Here is a 16,469-nt window from a genome sequence, read left to right as displayed (position 1 = left end):
CGTTTAGATCCGGAGGCTGGGGGCCTCTAGGAACAGAAGTCAGGGGAAAAGAAAGGGAGGGGCTTCTTTGAGCACCAGCGAAGGGGTGGGGTTTAAAGAAGGGGCGGGGCCCCGAGCCGAAGCCTGGAAGGGGCGGGGCGGGGCTTGGGGCGGCCCTGCCGCCGCCTCCCCTTCTCCCCACCGCGGTGGAGGTGGCGGTGGCGGCGGCGGTGGCGACGGCGGAGGAACCTGACACGCACCAGCCCCGCTCCCGCCCCAGTCGAAGCCGAAGCTGCAGCCGGGCCGGGGCCATGGGCGCCCCGCGCGGCCCGGGTCATGAGGACGGAGGCGGAGGCAGCGGGGCCGCCGCTCGAGCCCGGTCAGTGTCTCCCCGAGGGCCCGGCCTTCGCCGGGGGGAACGAGGGGGACCCCGCCCTAGCGCGGGCAGGGTCCAGCCGCGCGACCTTGGGTCCACCGCCGCCACGGGCCGGGCTGTAGAGATTTGAGCGATACCTGGCCAGGTGTACACTCCCGCCTTGGCCGCTCAACCCCCAGCCCGGGTCCCTTGGGATTTCCTGATACTCCTAGGGCTGGGACCCCAGTCAGCTCTGTGAAAGCGGTCATGGTGGGAGGGTCCTGGTTGCGGTGCAAGGGCGGCACCTTCCCCAGAAGCGAAAAGTCCTGCTGGAGCGCCTTAGGAGATCCCGCGTCCCCTCCGGGGAACTATGGGGGAACTGAGGCCTAGAAGGGCAGGGACCTGGCTGAGAGCATAGAGCAATGGATGTGCCCCTTACCCTGGCCTCCCAGACTTAGCGGTTTGTCTTGCTGTAGTTCTTGACCCTCGGGTTCCTTCTGCCCCCAGGTGGCCTGAGTTCCTTTGGGGCAGAAACTAAGGCTGACATTCAGTGCCGTGGTCCTCAGTTTGCTTCTCTGAGTGGGGGAGGGGGAAAGGAATGATTCCTGCTCTCCAGGTTGATGAGAAAGAGAAAGTGCTAGTAAACTCTAAAGTGAGGTGCCAACTCATGGGAGAGGTCAAGAGCATGTGGGATCCTACGCTAAGACATCAGGGACCTTGGTGTGACACCCAGGGAGTGGTCTCTTTTGTGAATGCAGCAGGGCATAAGGTCTGATGCTATCCTGGCATTTGCATCCCTACTCTTCTAGTTATCTAACTCTGTGATCTTGAACCAGACATTTGCCTTTCCTGAGTCCCAGTGAAGTAATGGCTCACATTCATAGAGAGCTTTCCATGAGCGGACACTGTGCTAAGTTGTTTACATGCAATGCCTCATTAATCCTCATAAGGACCCTTTTGTAAAGTAGGTTACCATTGTTACTTGCACTTTTGCACATGAGCAGATAGAGTTGAAAGGAGTTAAGTATCCAGGGCTTGCCTTCTTGGACAACAGCTGCCAACTGAAGCCAGGCCAGGGCCTTACAGGCAGACCCTACTTTTAGGTGGGACAGTCCCTTGGCTCCAGGCATCAACATCTGGCAGTAGTTCTGGGCTTGGAAGGCCCTCCCTCTCCTTATCAGCCCCCCACAGGAGTATCTCTGGATCCCTGTGAGCTGACCTGCCCATGCCAAGACTGGGGATGGCCATGTGGGAGTATTTAGCCTTGCAGGGCCTGGGGATCAAGGGGTTCTAGGATCAGGGCAAGAAGAGGAGGGGCAGTGGAGTTCACAAAGACCCTAGGGAGCTGCTGTCCTATGCGACATTTACAGCTGGAAATAGGGAAAGGCACAGACAGAGGCAAAGCCTGGCCATTAAGATGACCCAGCTAGCTGGTGCCAGAGCCCAGGCTGCAGAGTAAGGAGGGAGCCGTGAACAGAGGGGCTGTAGTCTGGAAGCCGGGGTGGGGGAAATTGGGGGAGGGGTTGGGGCATTGTTGTGACAAGTAGGCCTGGGCATCTCAAGGGATAAGGCCTTTTTGGAAAAACACCTTCCATTCATCAAGCATGTCTGAGTGCCTGCTTTGGTTCAAGGGCTGGGGCGAGGCACATGCAGCCCTGTCTCTGCCTGCCACTGAGATATTCTCAGTCTGTCCAGTGGGGAAGGCAGACACGATCCCCTCAAATACTCATATTGAAGGGCTCAGAGAGGGAAAGAGACCAGAGCATTTGGCTGTTCAGAGATGGGAGACAACATTCCAGACTAAGGGATCTGCAAGAGCAAAAACTGGGGAGTAAACAGCCTGTGTAGAGAGAAATAAAGTTTATGGCCACAGTGAAGGATTCTTGAAAAGGGAGGCATTCCATCATGAGAGAATAGCACCTTGCATAGAGCTCTCTCTCCACTCAGCCCATCGGGGGGGAATTATTTTAGACTATGAATCTGGAGGGCAGGACTTGGGACATAGTCATCTTTAGTGTCCCCAAACCATAGCACACACTGAGTGCTTAATCATTTTATTTCTTAAAAAAAAAAAATAGGTTCATTTCTTCTAACAAATGTTTGTTGAGTTACTGCTAAGCATCAGATACTAGGCATTGGGAATAACAGTGAACAAGATTAGCAAATTCTCTGTCTTCAGGAAGCTTACAGTCTTGTGGGGAGACAGAGTAGCTCTATTTTATTTTTTATTTTTCTCATTAATTTTGCCAAGTACTTTGTGAAGGAAACAAACAGGAGGCTGGGAAGGGGGCACCCTCTCCCCGCAAAGGTGTAGTCAGAAAAAAGCCTCTCAGGGGAGGAACATTTGGACTGGGACCTGAATGACAAAAAGGGGCAGCCTTGAGATCTGCAGGGGAAGAAAGTTCCAGACAGAGGCAGCTGTACATGCAGCTGTACAATGAAGCCTGATGGGTTTCCCACAGTAACTGGAACTGAGTGAGTGAGGTGTAAGGGCCAAGGTGAGGGTGGTGGGGCCTGGGGCTGGCAGGGACCTGCAGGCCATGGTGTGGAGTGACAACTTTATTCTAAGAGCAATGGGAGACTGGGACTGGGATCCCTCTGGCTACTATGTGCAGATGGGAGAGGAGCTGGGGGTGGAATTTAGGACAGAGGCTAAGCAGAAGTCAGGCTGGACGGAGCCCTCAGAACTGAATCCAAGACAGTGGGAAGAGGCAAATGCGGGAAGGCCTCGAATGATGGCCTGGGTTCCTTTTAGAGGCATCTGGGGTCAGGGGGAGGGAACAAAGCCTCAGCCCAGTTGGGCTCAGGGCGCCAGGGCCCTCTAGATGGAGCGCAGGGTTCATGTCAGCACCTGCAACACGCTCTTGCCCTGGGTGCTCATAGCACTCTGCAGGCTGGCATCTGTGGCGGTCCATTTCGTAGAGGAAGAAGCAGGCACAGAGAGGCCAAGTGCCTCTCCTCAAGTGACTCAGCCAGCAGGTGGCCTATACTCACCCATGCCATCCTGCCATCCATAGGCCCTGTTTCATGCCCTTGGAGGTGGGGAATGGAGGGGGGAAGGCCAGTACAAGGCAGTGAAGGAGCAGTCACGGGTCCCTGCGTCCTGAGAATGTACAACAGCTCAGCAGGACACAGACAAGCTCAATGCAAGGGTCCTCTCCTGTGAATCAAAGCATGAACTCTGGCCTAGCAGAGTGCAGATGAGGGAAAGGGTGTGGCCAGCCTAGGATCAGAAAAGGCAACAGAAGTGGTAGCATCTGAGCCAGGCCTTGAAGGCCGGGGAGGGTTTAGACATAGGAGAGTAGGAGCTTGGGACTCGCTCCAGGCAAGACGCTGCCCAGACAAGGCCAGCAGGTTGAAAGGCCAGGACAGACAGGACCTGCTGGTTGCTCCCTGCAGTGGGAGCCGGGGCTGGCATGGCAAGTCGGCTTCTGGGGCGCTCTGCACAGGCAAGTTGTGGGTTCAAGAGAGACCCCAGAGACCCCCCGAGATGAGGAAACAACGTGGGCTGGGTTTTCACATGCTAAAGGAGTGTCATGAATGAGCAGTGGGTGATGATCACTGAAGGGAAGTCCCTCCCATTTCTTCAGACTCTGAACTTTGTCCAGATTCATGGGATCCTGGAGTAGGAGGTTCCAGTAGGCCACATTCCAGCTGGCCCCCCCTTAGCATGCTGTTCCCCTCTGTCTTGTGTTCCCTGACTCTCACTCTCTAAGGCACACCCCCACCATTTCCCCGGCCTAGCCCTCTGTTTTTCTCTTACCCTTCCAGGACAGGAATCTGTTTGTGTCACTTACCACCACATCTCTGGTTCACATGCCAGGTACTAGGCTCTTGGGAAATATTTGTTGATTGAATGACTGAATCAGACCAAAGTCCCCCACTTTAGAGATAGCCAGACTCAGTCCAGCAAGAGGAAGTCAGTTGCTCAGCCCACAGCCAAGCTGTGACAGAGCTGGGGCTAAAATGCCGAGGTCGGGCCCTTTCTACTCCTCCACACCGTTTGACAAGAACACACTGAGAGATTACCTAGGGTAGCATTGCACATACACAGATTACATGACAGTCTCCCTTCCGTCTAACTGTGGACTTCATACTTTGGTGGCCCTGGGGGCTTTGGAGTTGGGCAAACCTCCAGGGGCCTCATGAATTCAGGCATGAATATCTGCTGAGCATCTCCCATGTGTCTGCCCTGTGTGCTAGCCTCCTTGGAGGTCCCACCAAAAAGAGAGGCCTGTAAGGCTGGGACTGCATGTAGTTGGGGGCTAGGCATGATGGAGAAGTGACATCCAAAGGCAGGAGTTAGGTCAGGCACCTGGGAGGCCAGGAGAGTTCAGGCAGGGGGAAGAGGTGTGCAAAGGCCCTAGGGCATAAGGGATCACAGCAGGTGAAGGTTCTGCCTAGAGGTCGGGGGGAGGTGAGAGGGCAGAGGGTGCTGGGGCAGCAGCCATGAAGGCATTGTCCTAAGAGATATAGGAACCAGCCCATTGGAGGATTTTGTGTAGGGCTGACCTACTCTGACTGGTGTTTGGGGGAGATTACTGCTATTGTAAGGAGAATGGGTTGGGGCACCCGAAAGGCTGTTTGCTGGCCCCTGAACAGCCCCTACAGGATCTGGGCAGGAGCCGATGACGGTGGCCTCAGTGGGGGTGGCAGTGACAGGCATAATGCTAAGGGTCTGTGACCTCCCTGTGTTTCCACGCAGGAGACTTTGTGCAGCTGCCCGTGCCCATCATCCAGCAGCTCTACCACTGGGACTGCGGCCTGGCCTGCTCCAAGATGGTGCTGCGGTGAGTGGGCAGGCCCAGGCCCTCCCCATCCACACCATCTGCTCTGGCTGGAAGGAGAAACAGGGAGAGACTTGGGTGGGATTCATCATCCATATGGCTTTTCTTGGGTGGGGCTTACAGGAGGCCCAGCTTCCATCCAGGCTTGGTCCCATCTGCAAAAGCAAGCAAAGGGTGGACGAGGCCTTCTAGGTAGCGGCTCTGGGGATAACCAGGGAAGTCCCAGGTACCTGGGCCTGGTCCACAGAGTGACCCCATCACTGGGACACGGGACCTTCCAACTTGAGGCTCCTGCAAGACTGTGTCATTAGGGAGCCAACTGTTGAACTAAGGCTGTGTGAATATCACAGGAACCTTGACTGTCAGAGCATAGAGCGCCATAGTCATCTCCTTGTAGGAGACTTTTCAGGTAGCTGCCAGGAACCCCAGAGCAACCTGTCCCTTACCTGTTTTATATCCTGGAATTCCAGGCAAGATCGTGTTCAACAAAAGGGTTCTGTGCCTAAAACTTAGAAAACCACTGATGTGGTCCAAGCATCTCATCCTAGAGATGAAGCTGGTGAGGCCTGAGAGGTTGGCAACTTACCCGAAGTTACGTAACCTTCAAGAGATTCAAGAAGCAGAATCCTTTTTTTTTTTTTTTTTAAAGATTTTATTTATTTATTTGAGAGAGAGAGAATGAGAGACAGAGAGCATGAGAGGGAAGAGGGCACAGGGAGAAGCAGACCCCCTGCTGAGCAGGGAGCCCGATGTGGGACTCGATCCCGGGACTCCAGGATCATGACCTGAGCCGAAGGCAGTTGCTTAACCAACTGAGCCACCCAGGCGCCCAAGAAGCAGAATCCTTGACTCTGGGGCCAACATGGTACCCCAGGCAGCCTCAGGTCGTGCTCAAGAAGTAGGCAAGATACAGGATTTCATGACAAAGGCTGGAACCTTTGGGGAGTGGGAGCCCTGATAGTGGCTGGTGGGCCCCTGGGAGGAGGGTGGCCCTAGCCAGCTTGCCCACGTGAGCAAGCCAACCTCAGCAGCCCATCTGCACACAGGTACCTGGGCCCGCTGGACGACAGTGAGTTTGAGAGCGCCCTGCAGGAGCTGCGCCTAACCAGGAGCATCTGGACCATTGACCTGGCCTACCTGATGCGCCACTTTGGCGTGAGGCACCGCTTCTGCACTCAGACCCTGGGTGTCGACAAGGGCTACAAGAACCAGGTGGGCAGCCAGCCACCAGGCCTTCACCTAGGTCCAGTAATTGAAAGGGGGTATGGTCAAGGCCTGGACACCCGAGTGGACACACAGGCGTGCAGAGACCAGACTCTATGGGTAGGACTTTTGATCTAGCCAGCCTAGGTGACCTTGGGGTCCAGCCTGCTCAAAGCCTCTGAGCAGTGAGACTCCTATTGCCTGCCTTCAAGAGCACTTGATGATGTGCAGAGAGCATCTCAGGCTGCCTTCCTGCATCCTTTCCTCCTGTCGCTCAGGGCCCAGGGCCTCAGAGCATGTCACTCTGACCCTACCCTGCCACCACTTGCCCATTTTCTTCCTTGTCACAGGGACAGATGGCTCCAAGCTGGATAATTGGTATTCCGGAAGAAAAACTGAAATACTGTCTTTCCTATTTTTTTTTTTTCTTTTTGAAAAAGAAAAAGATAGCCTCACCATTATACTAGTGCACCCCCCCCCCCCCCCCCCCCGGCCACCGACCCACGCAGTTAGAGCCAGTCTTGCCTGCTACAGAGGCACACGTTGGCCCAGGCTCCCAAACTTGGCAGAGTAGAGTCTCTGCTGGCCTCGTTGGCAAGAGGGTTGTCACATGGTGGCCAGGGCCAGTCAACCTAACTTTCCTTTGACCCTTCCAGGCCAGGGGAGGAAGGCTGATGGATCTGGCTTGATCACTGTAGCTGCAAGGCAGAGAAAATAGCCCAAGAACAGGGTCTCTCCTGCTTCCCCCACAGGGGCTCTAGCCCCCTTCAGTCCCCTACACCAAATGAAGTATGTTCCCTGGACCTCACCTTGCTAAGCCAAACAGTGGAGGAGCATCTGGGTGGGTTCAGCCACCCCTTTGCTCATTTACCACAGACTCCTGCTCATGCCCACAGGGTACACAAGCCCAGGGATGACTAGCCTTGCTGGGGGAGCTGACCCGAGCTCAGCTGCCTACCCATCTCCTGAGCATCCTCCTCATGCCTCTGTATAGTCCCATGCACTCTGGCCAGCCACCCTGCTGTTGAAGACACACACAGCATTCTGCCCAGGCATGCTACATGTGCCATCTTCCCTAGCAGACTGGGCTCCTCCCCTCTTTGACCATCTTTAACTCCATCATGTGCCCTGTACTTCATCCAGAAGGGGCGAGGGCAGCCAGGACAGGCAGCCCCTCCAACCTGCCCTACTGTCTTCAGTCCTTCTACAGGAAGCACTTTGACACAGAGGAGACCCGGGTGAACCAGCTGTTTGCACAAGCCAAGGCCTGCAAGGTGCTCGTGGAGAAATGGTGAGCCTCCCCTCACTCTTGCTTGTGTGCCTGCTCACCCACACACTTGCTGTCAGGGAGGCCTCAGGATGGCGTACAGGAAAGGCTAGGAACTTTGGCAGTCAGGCAGAACTGGGGTGTCCTACCCAGGTGGCCAACGGCATGGACTTGCCCTCCTGAGCCTTACTGTTTCTATCCATAAAATGGGGACAAGTGGGACTATGTGACCTGCTGTACACAAAACTGTGGCCTAGGATGGATCGCAAGCAGGCCCTGGAGGGACAGGTGAGCAAGACAGACTCCAGCCAGCCCTCAGGCTGCTCACAGAATGGTAGCTTGAGACAGAACACAGGAACCCTTAATGAAGTGGTGACAGCCTAAGGAACATGCTGGCAAAGTGATGGAGGGTGACAGGGGACAGCCCCCCGCGTGTAGACCTGGCCCTCAGATCTCCCCACAGGCTTCTGTGACCTTATGTGGGTCTCCCCCATTCTCATCTATACATGAGGGCAGGATTCGGGCAGATCCCTGGGAGTAACTTGCCCCGATGCTAATATTAGACTTTCTTCTCCGGGCTGAGGTGCATTAGCTTAGATCCCCACTGGGCTACCCTAGACCACTCTGCTCAGGTCTCCCTGTTCTTGAATGACTTCTGTTTTCACTGTTAACATCATGTTACCACACGATAGGTAGTTACGAAAACGGGAAAAGTCTCCACGCATCCGTCCACCACACGGGCACATGTTGGGAGGAAAGGCACCCAATGTTCGTTTAGTGGCACGTGCCACGTGCTGTCTTGTTGAGTGGGAGCTGGTGCTGTCCCGTGGGAAAATAGTGTGAGGGGCCCACAGTCACTGCTGGGAGCTCGGCCATGCTGTGATCCAAACCTGGCACTCTGCACCCTGTTATTCCATGGAGCATGGTGCTTTTCCTTCCAGCCTAGCCCCCGCTTTTTCCCTGTAGTTGAAATCCCGTGCTGGTACATACCATTGGGAACTCAGCCAGCTACTTCATTTCAAAGACCAAGTGGAAAAATGGCATGTTTCCCTGGGCTGAGGCAACCAAACCAGATTGCCACATGACTTGCCCGTGGGCTGGAGTTGGGCCAGGCCACGGAGGGCTAATGCTGTCGCTCCTGATGAGACCGTGGAGGAAGGAGGCCCCTCGCTTAGGGGCCCACTACCTCACAGCCGCTCGCCCGTTCTGGATTCTTAGTTTGAAGAAATCTTAGTTTGCTGCCTTCTGTGGGGGCATTGAATGGGGCCGTGCCTAAGAGTCTGCCTCGGGGAACAGCTGGCTCTGCGGAACTAGGGATCCCCTGGAAGCGCTGCTGACCTGCCCCTTCCCGGACAACCCTTTCTGCCTTGGGAGCCTTCGAGGAAAAAAAAAAAAAAAAAAAGAAAACTAGTCTTTTCAGAGAAGCATGTGGTTTTGAAACTGACAAAGCCACGCTTGGCTCAGATTTGGGGGATTAAATTGGACTGACAGCTTCCAGCGTAAACCGCATGTGATTTAGAGTAAATGACCAAGGAAGGTGCTCCGCAAAAAAAAAAAAAGAAAAATTCACCAGCCAGGCCGGGAGGTGGGGTCCCATGTGCTGCTTCAGTGGCCCGTGACAGGGGCCCCTCTGGAGCCGACTTCCTGCCACCCCTGGAAGGACCTGACAGGGCCAGCTTGTCCTTGGGCACACTCAGAGCCCTCCTGCCCCCCCGGCACTGGTCCCATGCTTAATCCTGGGCTGAGCCCAGGCCACAGTGACAAAGCAGGATGTTCCCACCTGCAAGGAGCTCAGGAGGGAGGGCAGATGAGCCGCGGCCCCAAGCTTTGTGATCCAGGCAGGGGTCCACTTGAGAGATGGGGAATGGGGTCCAGTGGCACCAGCTGACCCTCCTCCCGCCCACAGCACAGTGAGCGTGCAGGATATCCAGGAGCACCTGGCCCAGGGCCACGTGGCCATTGTGCTTGTGAACTCTGGGGTACTGCACTGCGACCTCTGTTCCAGTCCCGTCAAGTACTGCTGCTTCGCCCCCAGTGGCCACCGCTGCTTCTGCCGCACCCCCGACTACCAGGGCCACTTCATCGTGCTACGTGGCTACAACCGGGCCACTGGCTGCATCTTCTACAACAACCCAGCCTACGCCGACCGTGAGTGCTGGGCTGGCCGGGGACCGCGGGTGGGGCAGGCTGCATTCACCGTCCAGGCCCCGTGACTCCTTCTCATTCGACCCGGTGGCCAAGACTTCCCTCGCTGCCTTTCCCCCAAAGCCTCGGCTCCTCCTGGGCTCCTGTCATCTGTGCCACTCCTCTGGCCACACACAGACTAGCCACACACCTGAGGCCATACCGGCCTTCACACCCCAGTCATTGCGACACCAGGTTAGGCCATCTGTCCCTCCCACACCACCAGCCCTACCCCACTGCCCGGGGCCCCACCTCATTCTTACTCTGCAGTTTCCTCCCCCCGCAGCTCCCTCACTGCAGCCTTCCCAGGACAGCCAGCAAGCACACTCATCAGAAAGGAAAGTCTGCCCAGTCCCAGCTCCTGCTCCAGATGCAGCAAGGGCTCCCCACCTCCCTGGGGACTGGAAAGGACTGCCCCGACTCTAGCAGACTTACCCCATGTGTCCTCAAGCATGTTTCTTCCCCTCTGGGCCTGACCTCCATCTGCTAAACTGGGGGGAGGGTCAGAGAATGAGTTCATGAAGGCTAAAGTAGGCAAGGAAGGCTTCCTGTGGGTGGAAGACGAGTGGCAGAGGGTGGCCAGGCAGGTGGGACATGGCCAGAGCTCCCCCAGCTCCCCTGAGCGTCAGCGAGGCAGGTATAGTCCCCCGCCCTCTGACCCCACTCTGCCCTTCCTGCCCCCAGCAGGAATGTGCAGCACCAGCATCAGTAACTTCGAGGAAGCCAGAACAAGTTATGGCACAGATGAGGACATCCTCTTTGTCTACTTGGACAGCTGACAGCGGGAGCCTGGTGTGCCCAGGCCCTCACACCCTGCCCCACCCGAGCCGGGCCAACTCAGGAGGCCTTGGCCCAGGCCCCGAGCTGCTGGGGCTTGGATGCGGAACTGCAGCCTTGACCTGTGTGACAAAGCCCCAGGGATTTCTTAGAGCCTGAGGCATGCGTGCTTTGTCTGCCAGTGTCATGCGTGTCGTCATGCCACTTAGCCTACGCACCTGCTGGTTGCTGGAGGCGTCCCCAGAGCATCTGAGTAGAGCCTCCCCTAGGACCCAAGCCTGACTTGAACCGTGCCCAGAGGACTTCCAGCCCTCTGGGTGCCCTTGTTGCCTGTGAACCTGACCCAGGGCAGGGGAGAAGCCTGAGCTCATCTCCCCACAGACCTGGGGATTGAGCCCTGGAGATGCCACTCGTCAGGATGGTGTCCGTGTGTTTGGAGACCATGTAGCCAACCCCGGCCCCCAGGGCTGTAGACTACTCCCGGCCTTGCTGGGAACTGCCCTCCCCCCTTCCCCCAGAAGTGCTATAGACCTCCCTGTGCCCTTTGGGGGATGCCGCCGCTCCCTCCCACCTCCCAGGGGACCCAAGTTCCTGTGGCTGGTTGCAAGGCTTCTGGGCCCTGGGGAGGGCTGGGCCTCAGGCCGAAAGGACGCTGAGCCCTCCCCCCGCAGCCCGCAGGTACTATAGCACTGTAGTTTGGAGGGCCCTCGGGAGTAGACAGGGCCCTGGCTCTTGCTAGCTAGCAGTGCTGAGCGTACTCCAAGAATGCCTGACCTGGAGGGCCAGGCGCAGCCGCCTGGGTCCCAAAGGTCCCCCAACCCGTGAGCCTTCCTAACACTAGCCTAAGCCCCGACAGTGGGGCCCATTCTCTGGGTGTGGGGAGCCCCAGGCCTCAGAGACCTGGGGGCTGGGGTGCTGGGGCCTGCACTCCTGAGGCAATGGCGGGAGACCGCCTGTGGCCTCCCACCCCCCCCAATCCTCATGCCAGGACCTTTTGCACAGAATGTTGGGTCTCTCCTGTCCTGACAGAGAAGGGTGGCACCTGCCCGGGGTCACACAGCACTGCACGTAACATGGACTAGAGCTGTTTCCTTCTTTCTTTTTTTTTCTTTCTTGGTGGGGGTAGGGGGTTGTTTGGTTTTTTGTTTTTTGTTGGGTTTTTTTTGCGATTTAAATTTTTCACTTGTGGGGAGTGAGAGTCACCCTCAAGTAAGACAATAATAGTGAGATTGCAGGTACTTTGGAACCACTGACACCTCTCTTCACAGAGCAGATAAGCCAGCCCACGTTCTCTTCCAAAGAGAAAGGGACTCAGGGCTGGCGGGCTGAGAGCCAGGGCCCCTCACCTTACGGACAAAAACTGGCCATCAGTCTCGGGGGAGTTTGTCCAGGACAGTGGTGGGGTTGGGTCTCGAACCCAGGTCTGCACCTAAAAGCTAAGGGAACTGGATCATTCCCAAAGGGGCCAAGGACACCCACCCCTCATGAGCTGTCCCTGGCAAAGGAGCAGGGCTGTCCCAGCAGCCACACTGCCCCTGTACCCCTGTGTCTTGGTCTTCTGTTGCCCAAGGCATGTCGCGGTGGTAGCTGCTACCCTCTGGACTGCAAACCATGCCCAGCATCTGTTCCCACCAGCCGGCTGACACCTCCCCACCATGGCTGCTCTGAGGGGCAGAGGTGGGCTCTGCTTACGAGGGCTGTCAGACCATCCAGCCGTATTGCTCCTCAACACCAGATGCAGCCTTCGGCCCAGAGGGACGCGCGGTCAGCTGGTTAGCTGCCAGTTAGCCACCCCGGTTTCAGGGACTAGCGGTGTCTTCAGACTGGTCTTCTCTCTTTTGCCTTAATGTTGGGCGGCCCAAGATCCCCGGGGAGTTCCAGTTTCACGCCCAAGAATACCACGTGCGGCAGCTGTGGGGTTTGGGCACCCTCAGGAAGGATCTGGCTCAAATTGTGGTGAGAATAGACGCATCAAGGGAAAAGGAAAGCAATGAGGAAGTGGAGCTTTGGATGACGGGGAGCAGCCTCCACAGAGAGCGGTCACAGCACCTCAGTCCATCACACGGCATGTAGAAACACTCAGTCCCGGGGCAAGCCGCAAGTTGGAGGTCACCCATCCGGAAGAATAACAAGAAAGCTACCTGTGCCTGAGACAGTGCCACCTGCCCGGGAGGGTCATGGGGGTGGATCGCAGACGTAAAGGCGTTCTTGCACACGTCCTGAACACAAGGCTGGAGAAAGCCCAGACTTCAGGAACTTCTGCCCATAGCACTTGGCACCCATGACCCCTGTCCACATGCTGGGGGCCCAGCAAAGCCACACTGGACACTTGGTTTTGTTCACTCCAGCCGCACAGGGACAAAAGGGATCTTTTGCATTGCAGAGATTTTCTACATATATATATATATATATGTATATATATATATATATATATACATATATATATTTTGTTTGTAATGAGCCATTCTCAATAAACATTATTCTCACTGCAAAATCAGTGGCATCCCCTGTCCCGCCTTTGTGAATTCTTGTTTCCCTCCCAAATTCTCAGCTTGAGCACATGCGAATCCAGGTCCTTGACCTGCCGTGCCAGGTTTTAGCTGGGACTAGAATCCTGTTTACTGCTTTTCAGTTCTGCCTCCCTCCTGATGCTTGTGCAGGGCTTAGGTAGGCACTGGTGGAGATGGAAGGGCCTCAGAGCTGAGCTTGATGGCGGTTCTTGAAGAGGGCATGGAGCACGGACAGCCTTGGGCAGGAGGAGGGTCTGGGGGGATGTGGAATCGAATGAGAGGGACAGTGGGGCCCACGGGAGGCAATAGAGTGGGGAGCCCTGCGGGCAGGACTCCAGCCCTCCCTGTACCTTCCACCCCCAATCAGCAGCTCCCCTTATTTGCTAGCTATTGGGCTCTTCTAGCGTTACATTTGATAAGAATTCTATTTCTGAAAAAGGAAGTGTTTGGAAATCCTACCTTACCCGGCAGCCTCAGACCTGCCCTAGGTCCCACAGGGAGCTGACAGAGCCAGAACTGGCTTCTTGGGTAGGGTCCCAGTCTCTGGCCTCTGTTCTCGTCCTGACTGACTGCTGCTCTGCGGGAGAAGAGTGAAGATGAGGGAGGTGTTGAAATGGGGGGCCAAATATGGATGAGGTAGCGAGTACTGGGTAGAGTTGGCTGCCCAGAGCATGCAGGGTGAGGATAGTGGAGGACAGGCTAAGGATTCCTGGGAGGGGCCCCGCTGGGAGCCAAGGGGCCAGGCCAGAAGGGAGAGCTGGGTACAGCCGAACAGGTGCCTATGGCCCGGGGTCTCTCAAGCTGTCGGCCAGGGCTGCAGTCACCTCAGGGTTTGACATACTGGAGCGTCTGCTTCCAAGCTCACTGACAGGGCTGCTGGCCATAGGCTGCCTGGGTGTCCTCATGATAGAGCAGGTGGTGAAGACATGGAGGGAGGGAGAAAGAGGAAGGGAGGGAGGGAGAGATTGAGAGGGAGGGAGAAAAGAAGCACCCAGTATGGAAGCCACAGCTTTTTAATAAGCTAATCTCAGAAGTGACATCCTATCATTTCTGCAATACTCTATTTAGATAGTTAGAAGTGCATCAGTAAGTCCAGCATACACCAGGGATTTACACAGGATATACCACGAGGCAAGGATCACTGGACGTCTGGTGGTTACGTTTTTTAAATCTTAGAGCTAGGAACACCCCTGGAGACGTCTCAGCTAGCACATCCTGAAGCGTGCCCTTCAGAATACCAATGGTGAGAAGCTCTGTATAATGGGGTGCCCTGGTCAGGTCAGTTTGGCAAATACTGCACGCTACAGTCCCCTCCGGGGGATTTAAGAAGTGCAGAAAAGGCTCTGTATAATCCTGCAGCAAGGGGACTCCCTTCATTTATGGTTTCCCCAAATTCCTTAGCCACAGCTGTTCTTGGGTAACACTGTTACTCTGTGAAATATGCTAGCACTTGGGTAACCATTGGTCTAGTCCAAGGGGGAGAGTGCAGCCCAGAGAGGGGAGCAACTGGCCCAAGGTCATCACTCAATGAGCTATAGACAGAGCTAGACCCCAACCCACCAGTGCTACTTTCCCAACCTTCAGCCCTGACCATAGTCCAAAGTAACCCTGGTGGCCCTGTAGGGGCGAGCCAATGCCAGAAGAGCCAGGAAGTGAACTCTGAGTTCTGGAGCTGGAGATGGGCTGCCACAGGACCCTGGGGTTCTGCCTCCAGGTAGAAAGCCTGGCATGTGGCCCCAGTACTCTGGAAGAGCACAGATCCCGCTCCCCTTGCTGACTTGTCTCAAGCTACAGTATCCAAGAACACACATCACGGACTTGCCCCCACCCTCCAGAGTCAGAACAGAATTGAGAAAACCAGGAAGGTACTGAGACATCATCCTGCTGTGCTGCTGGTCCCAGGGGCCAAGTGATGGGACCAGCATGGACTTAAGTGTTCATGGGAAAACCTCAGTGCCAGGAAATGGAGGCTGACACTCCCATGGGCCCAGCGCGGTGGCCTCTCCAGTGACTTCTCCGTCCTCCCCAGGCCCCTCCCCTGCCCGTCTCCCTCCTCTGTGTCTCTCCCTGGCTGCCTGCCCCGACATGCATCCTGAATACTGCTTCCTGAGGATCTGCCCCCAGCCCCTGGGTTTCCCCCAGAACCGAGGGATCTGGTGAGCCAGTCTCCCCAAGCTGTTTGGGGCCCCTTGATTTACAAGGGTTTGATGTCCACAGCTCAAAACAGACCCATTAGGCAGCCAAGTTGGCCTCCTTTCTATACCTCTCACCCACCAAAGTCCTTTCTTTCCTCAGGGCTCTGCTCAATGTCACCCCTTTTAAAGGAGTACCTTTTTCCACACCTCTCAGCCACATCATCCTGTCTACCTGTCTCCACTACTGTAGCCCCCAGCCCTTGACACCTAGTAGATGCTTGATAAAGTATGTGAATGAGTGGTCAGTGGCAGATTTTTAATGATGCCTGTTTTAGTGGCTTTCTTGTACTTTTCAGAATCAGAGGTCACCATTCAGGGGAAGGTTGCATTTGAACCTATGATGTTATGCAGAATTCAGCAGACACTCTCTCTTACGAGGATGAGTGGGAGGATGAAGCCCCCTCCCCCCCCAACTAGTGGCTACATTTCTGCACATCTCATGAGCAGAGACACTGGCTATTCATTCTGAACCAACTTCTCAGGAATGTTTGTATAGCAAGTAGCCTTGGAAGACATGAAGTATCTCCCTTCAGGGCCACAGACAGGCAGATACATTGCCCGTTATAAAAGATTTAGGCTCTTGGGGCGCCTCGGTGGCTCAGTCGTTAAGTGTCTGCCTTCGGCTCAGGTCATGATCCCAGGGTCCTGGGATCGAGCCCCGCATCGGGCTCCCTGCTCGGCAGGAAGCCTGCTTCTCCCTCTCCCACTCCCCCTGCTTGTGTTCCCTCTCTTGCTGTGTCTCTCTCTGTCAAATAAATAAATAAAATCTTTAAAAAAAAAAAAAGATTTGGGCTCTTTAAACTCAGGGTTCCTCTCCTGTGACACAACCCATCGCACGTGCAAGCGTCCCTGGCTTTCTTGGGAACTGGGACTTGGAGAATCTGCAGGACGATGCGGTACTCTACCTGGATGGTGCACTGGTTGTTGCTAACTCCCTGTGGGCAGCCTGGGGGCAGGAGGCATCCTGCACTATCTGGTGGTCAGTTTCATGTCTGCCCCGTTGTAACAACTAGTAGTAAGTCTCGTCCTGGTTGGGCAGATGGCTGTGACCCCTTTCAAACAACAGTTACAGAGATGCACACCTACGTGGAGCCTGAGGGTAGGAAATGCAAAACAGCTGTGGGAGGAAAGCAGGTGGCTCATTGGAACCTTCGCCGGTTTGCTTGAGCAATGAGGGATTGGAGCACGTAGTGCTTGCCAAGAAGGAATGTC

The 16,469-nt window shown here is 55.7% G+C and overlaps 1 protein-coding gene across 1 annotated transcript; it reads left to right on the top strand.

Moving 5' to 3' along the window:
• Positions 1–166: 166 nt before the first annotated feature.
• On the top strand, positions 167–13,433 carry GUCD1 (guanylyl cyclase domain containing 1). The gene is made up of 6 exons (XM_032397592.1): positions 167–358; positions 5,040–5,124; positions 6,168–6,333; positions 7,524–7,615; positions 9,498–9,739; positions 10,463–13,433. Exons 1-6 carry the CDS (start codon positions 316–318, stop codon positions 10,552–10,554), a joined length of 720 nt encoding a protein of 239 aa, XP_032253483.1. The 5' UTR covers positions 167–315; the 3' UTR covers positions 10,555–13,433.
• Positions 13,434–16,469: the final 3,036 nt, after the last annotated feature.

Source organism: Phoca vitulina, unplaced genomic scaffold (genome assembly GCF_004348235.1).
Source record: "Phoca vitulina isolate PV1807 unplaced genomic scaffold, GSC_HSeal_1.0 scaffold100, whole genome shotgun sequence".
NCBI lineage: Eukaryota > Metazoa > Chordata > Mammalia > Carnivora > Phocidae > Phoca > Phoca vitulina.
Note: the sequence above shows the minus strand (reverse complement) of the source record. Positions and strands in the feature narration are given on the sequence as shown.

Excerpts from the sequence above, each read along its gene's own strand:
- GUCD1 (XM_032397592.1), top strand. The coding sequence starts at position 316 with ATGAGGACGGAGGCGGAGGCAGCGGGGCCGCCGCTCGAGCCCG. Across the intron at positions 6,334-7,523 it reads ACAAGGGCTACAAGAACCAG|TCCTTCTACAGGAAGCACTT; the intron begins GTGGGCAGCCAG and ends TACTGTCTTCAG. Across the intron at positions 7,616-9,497 it reads AAGGTGCTCGTGGAGAAATG|CACAGTGAGCGTGCAGGATA; the intron begins GTGAGCCTCCCC and ends TCCCGCCCACAG.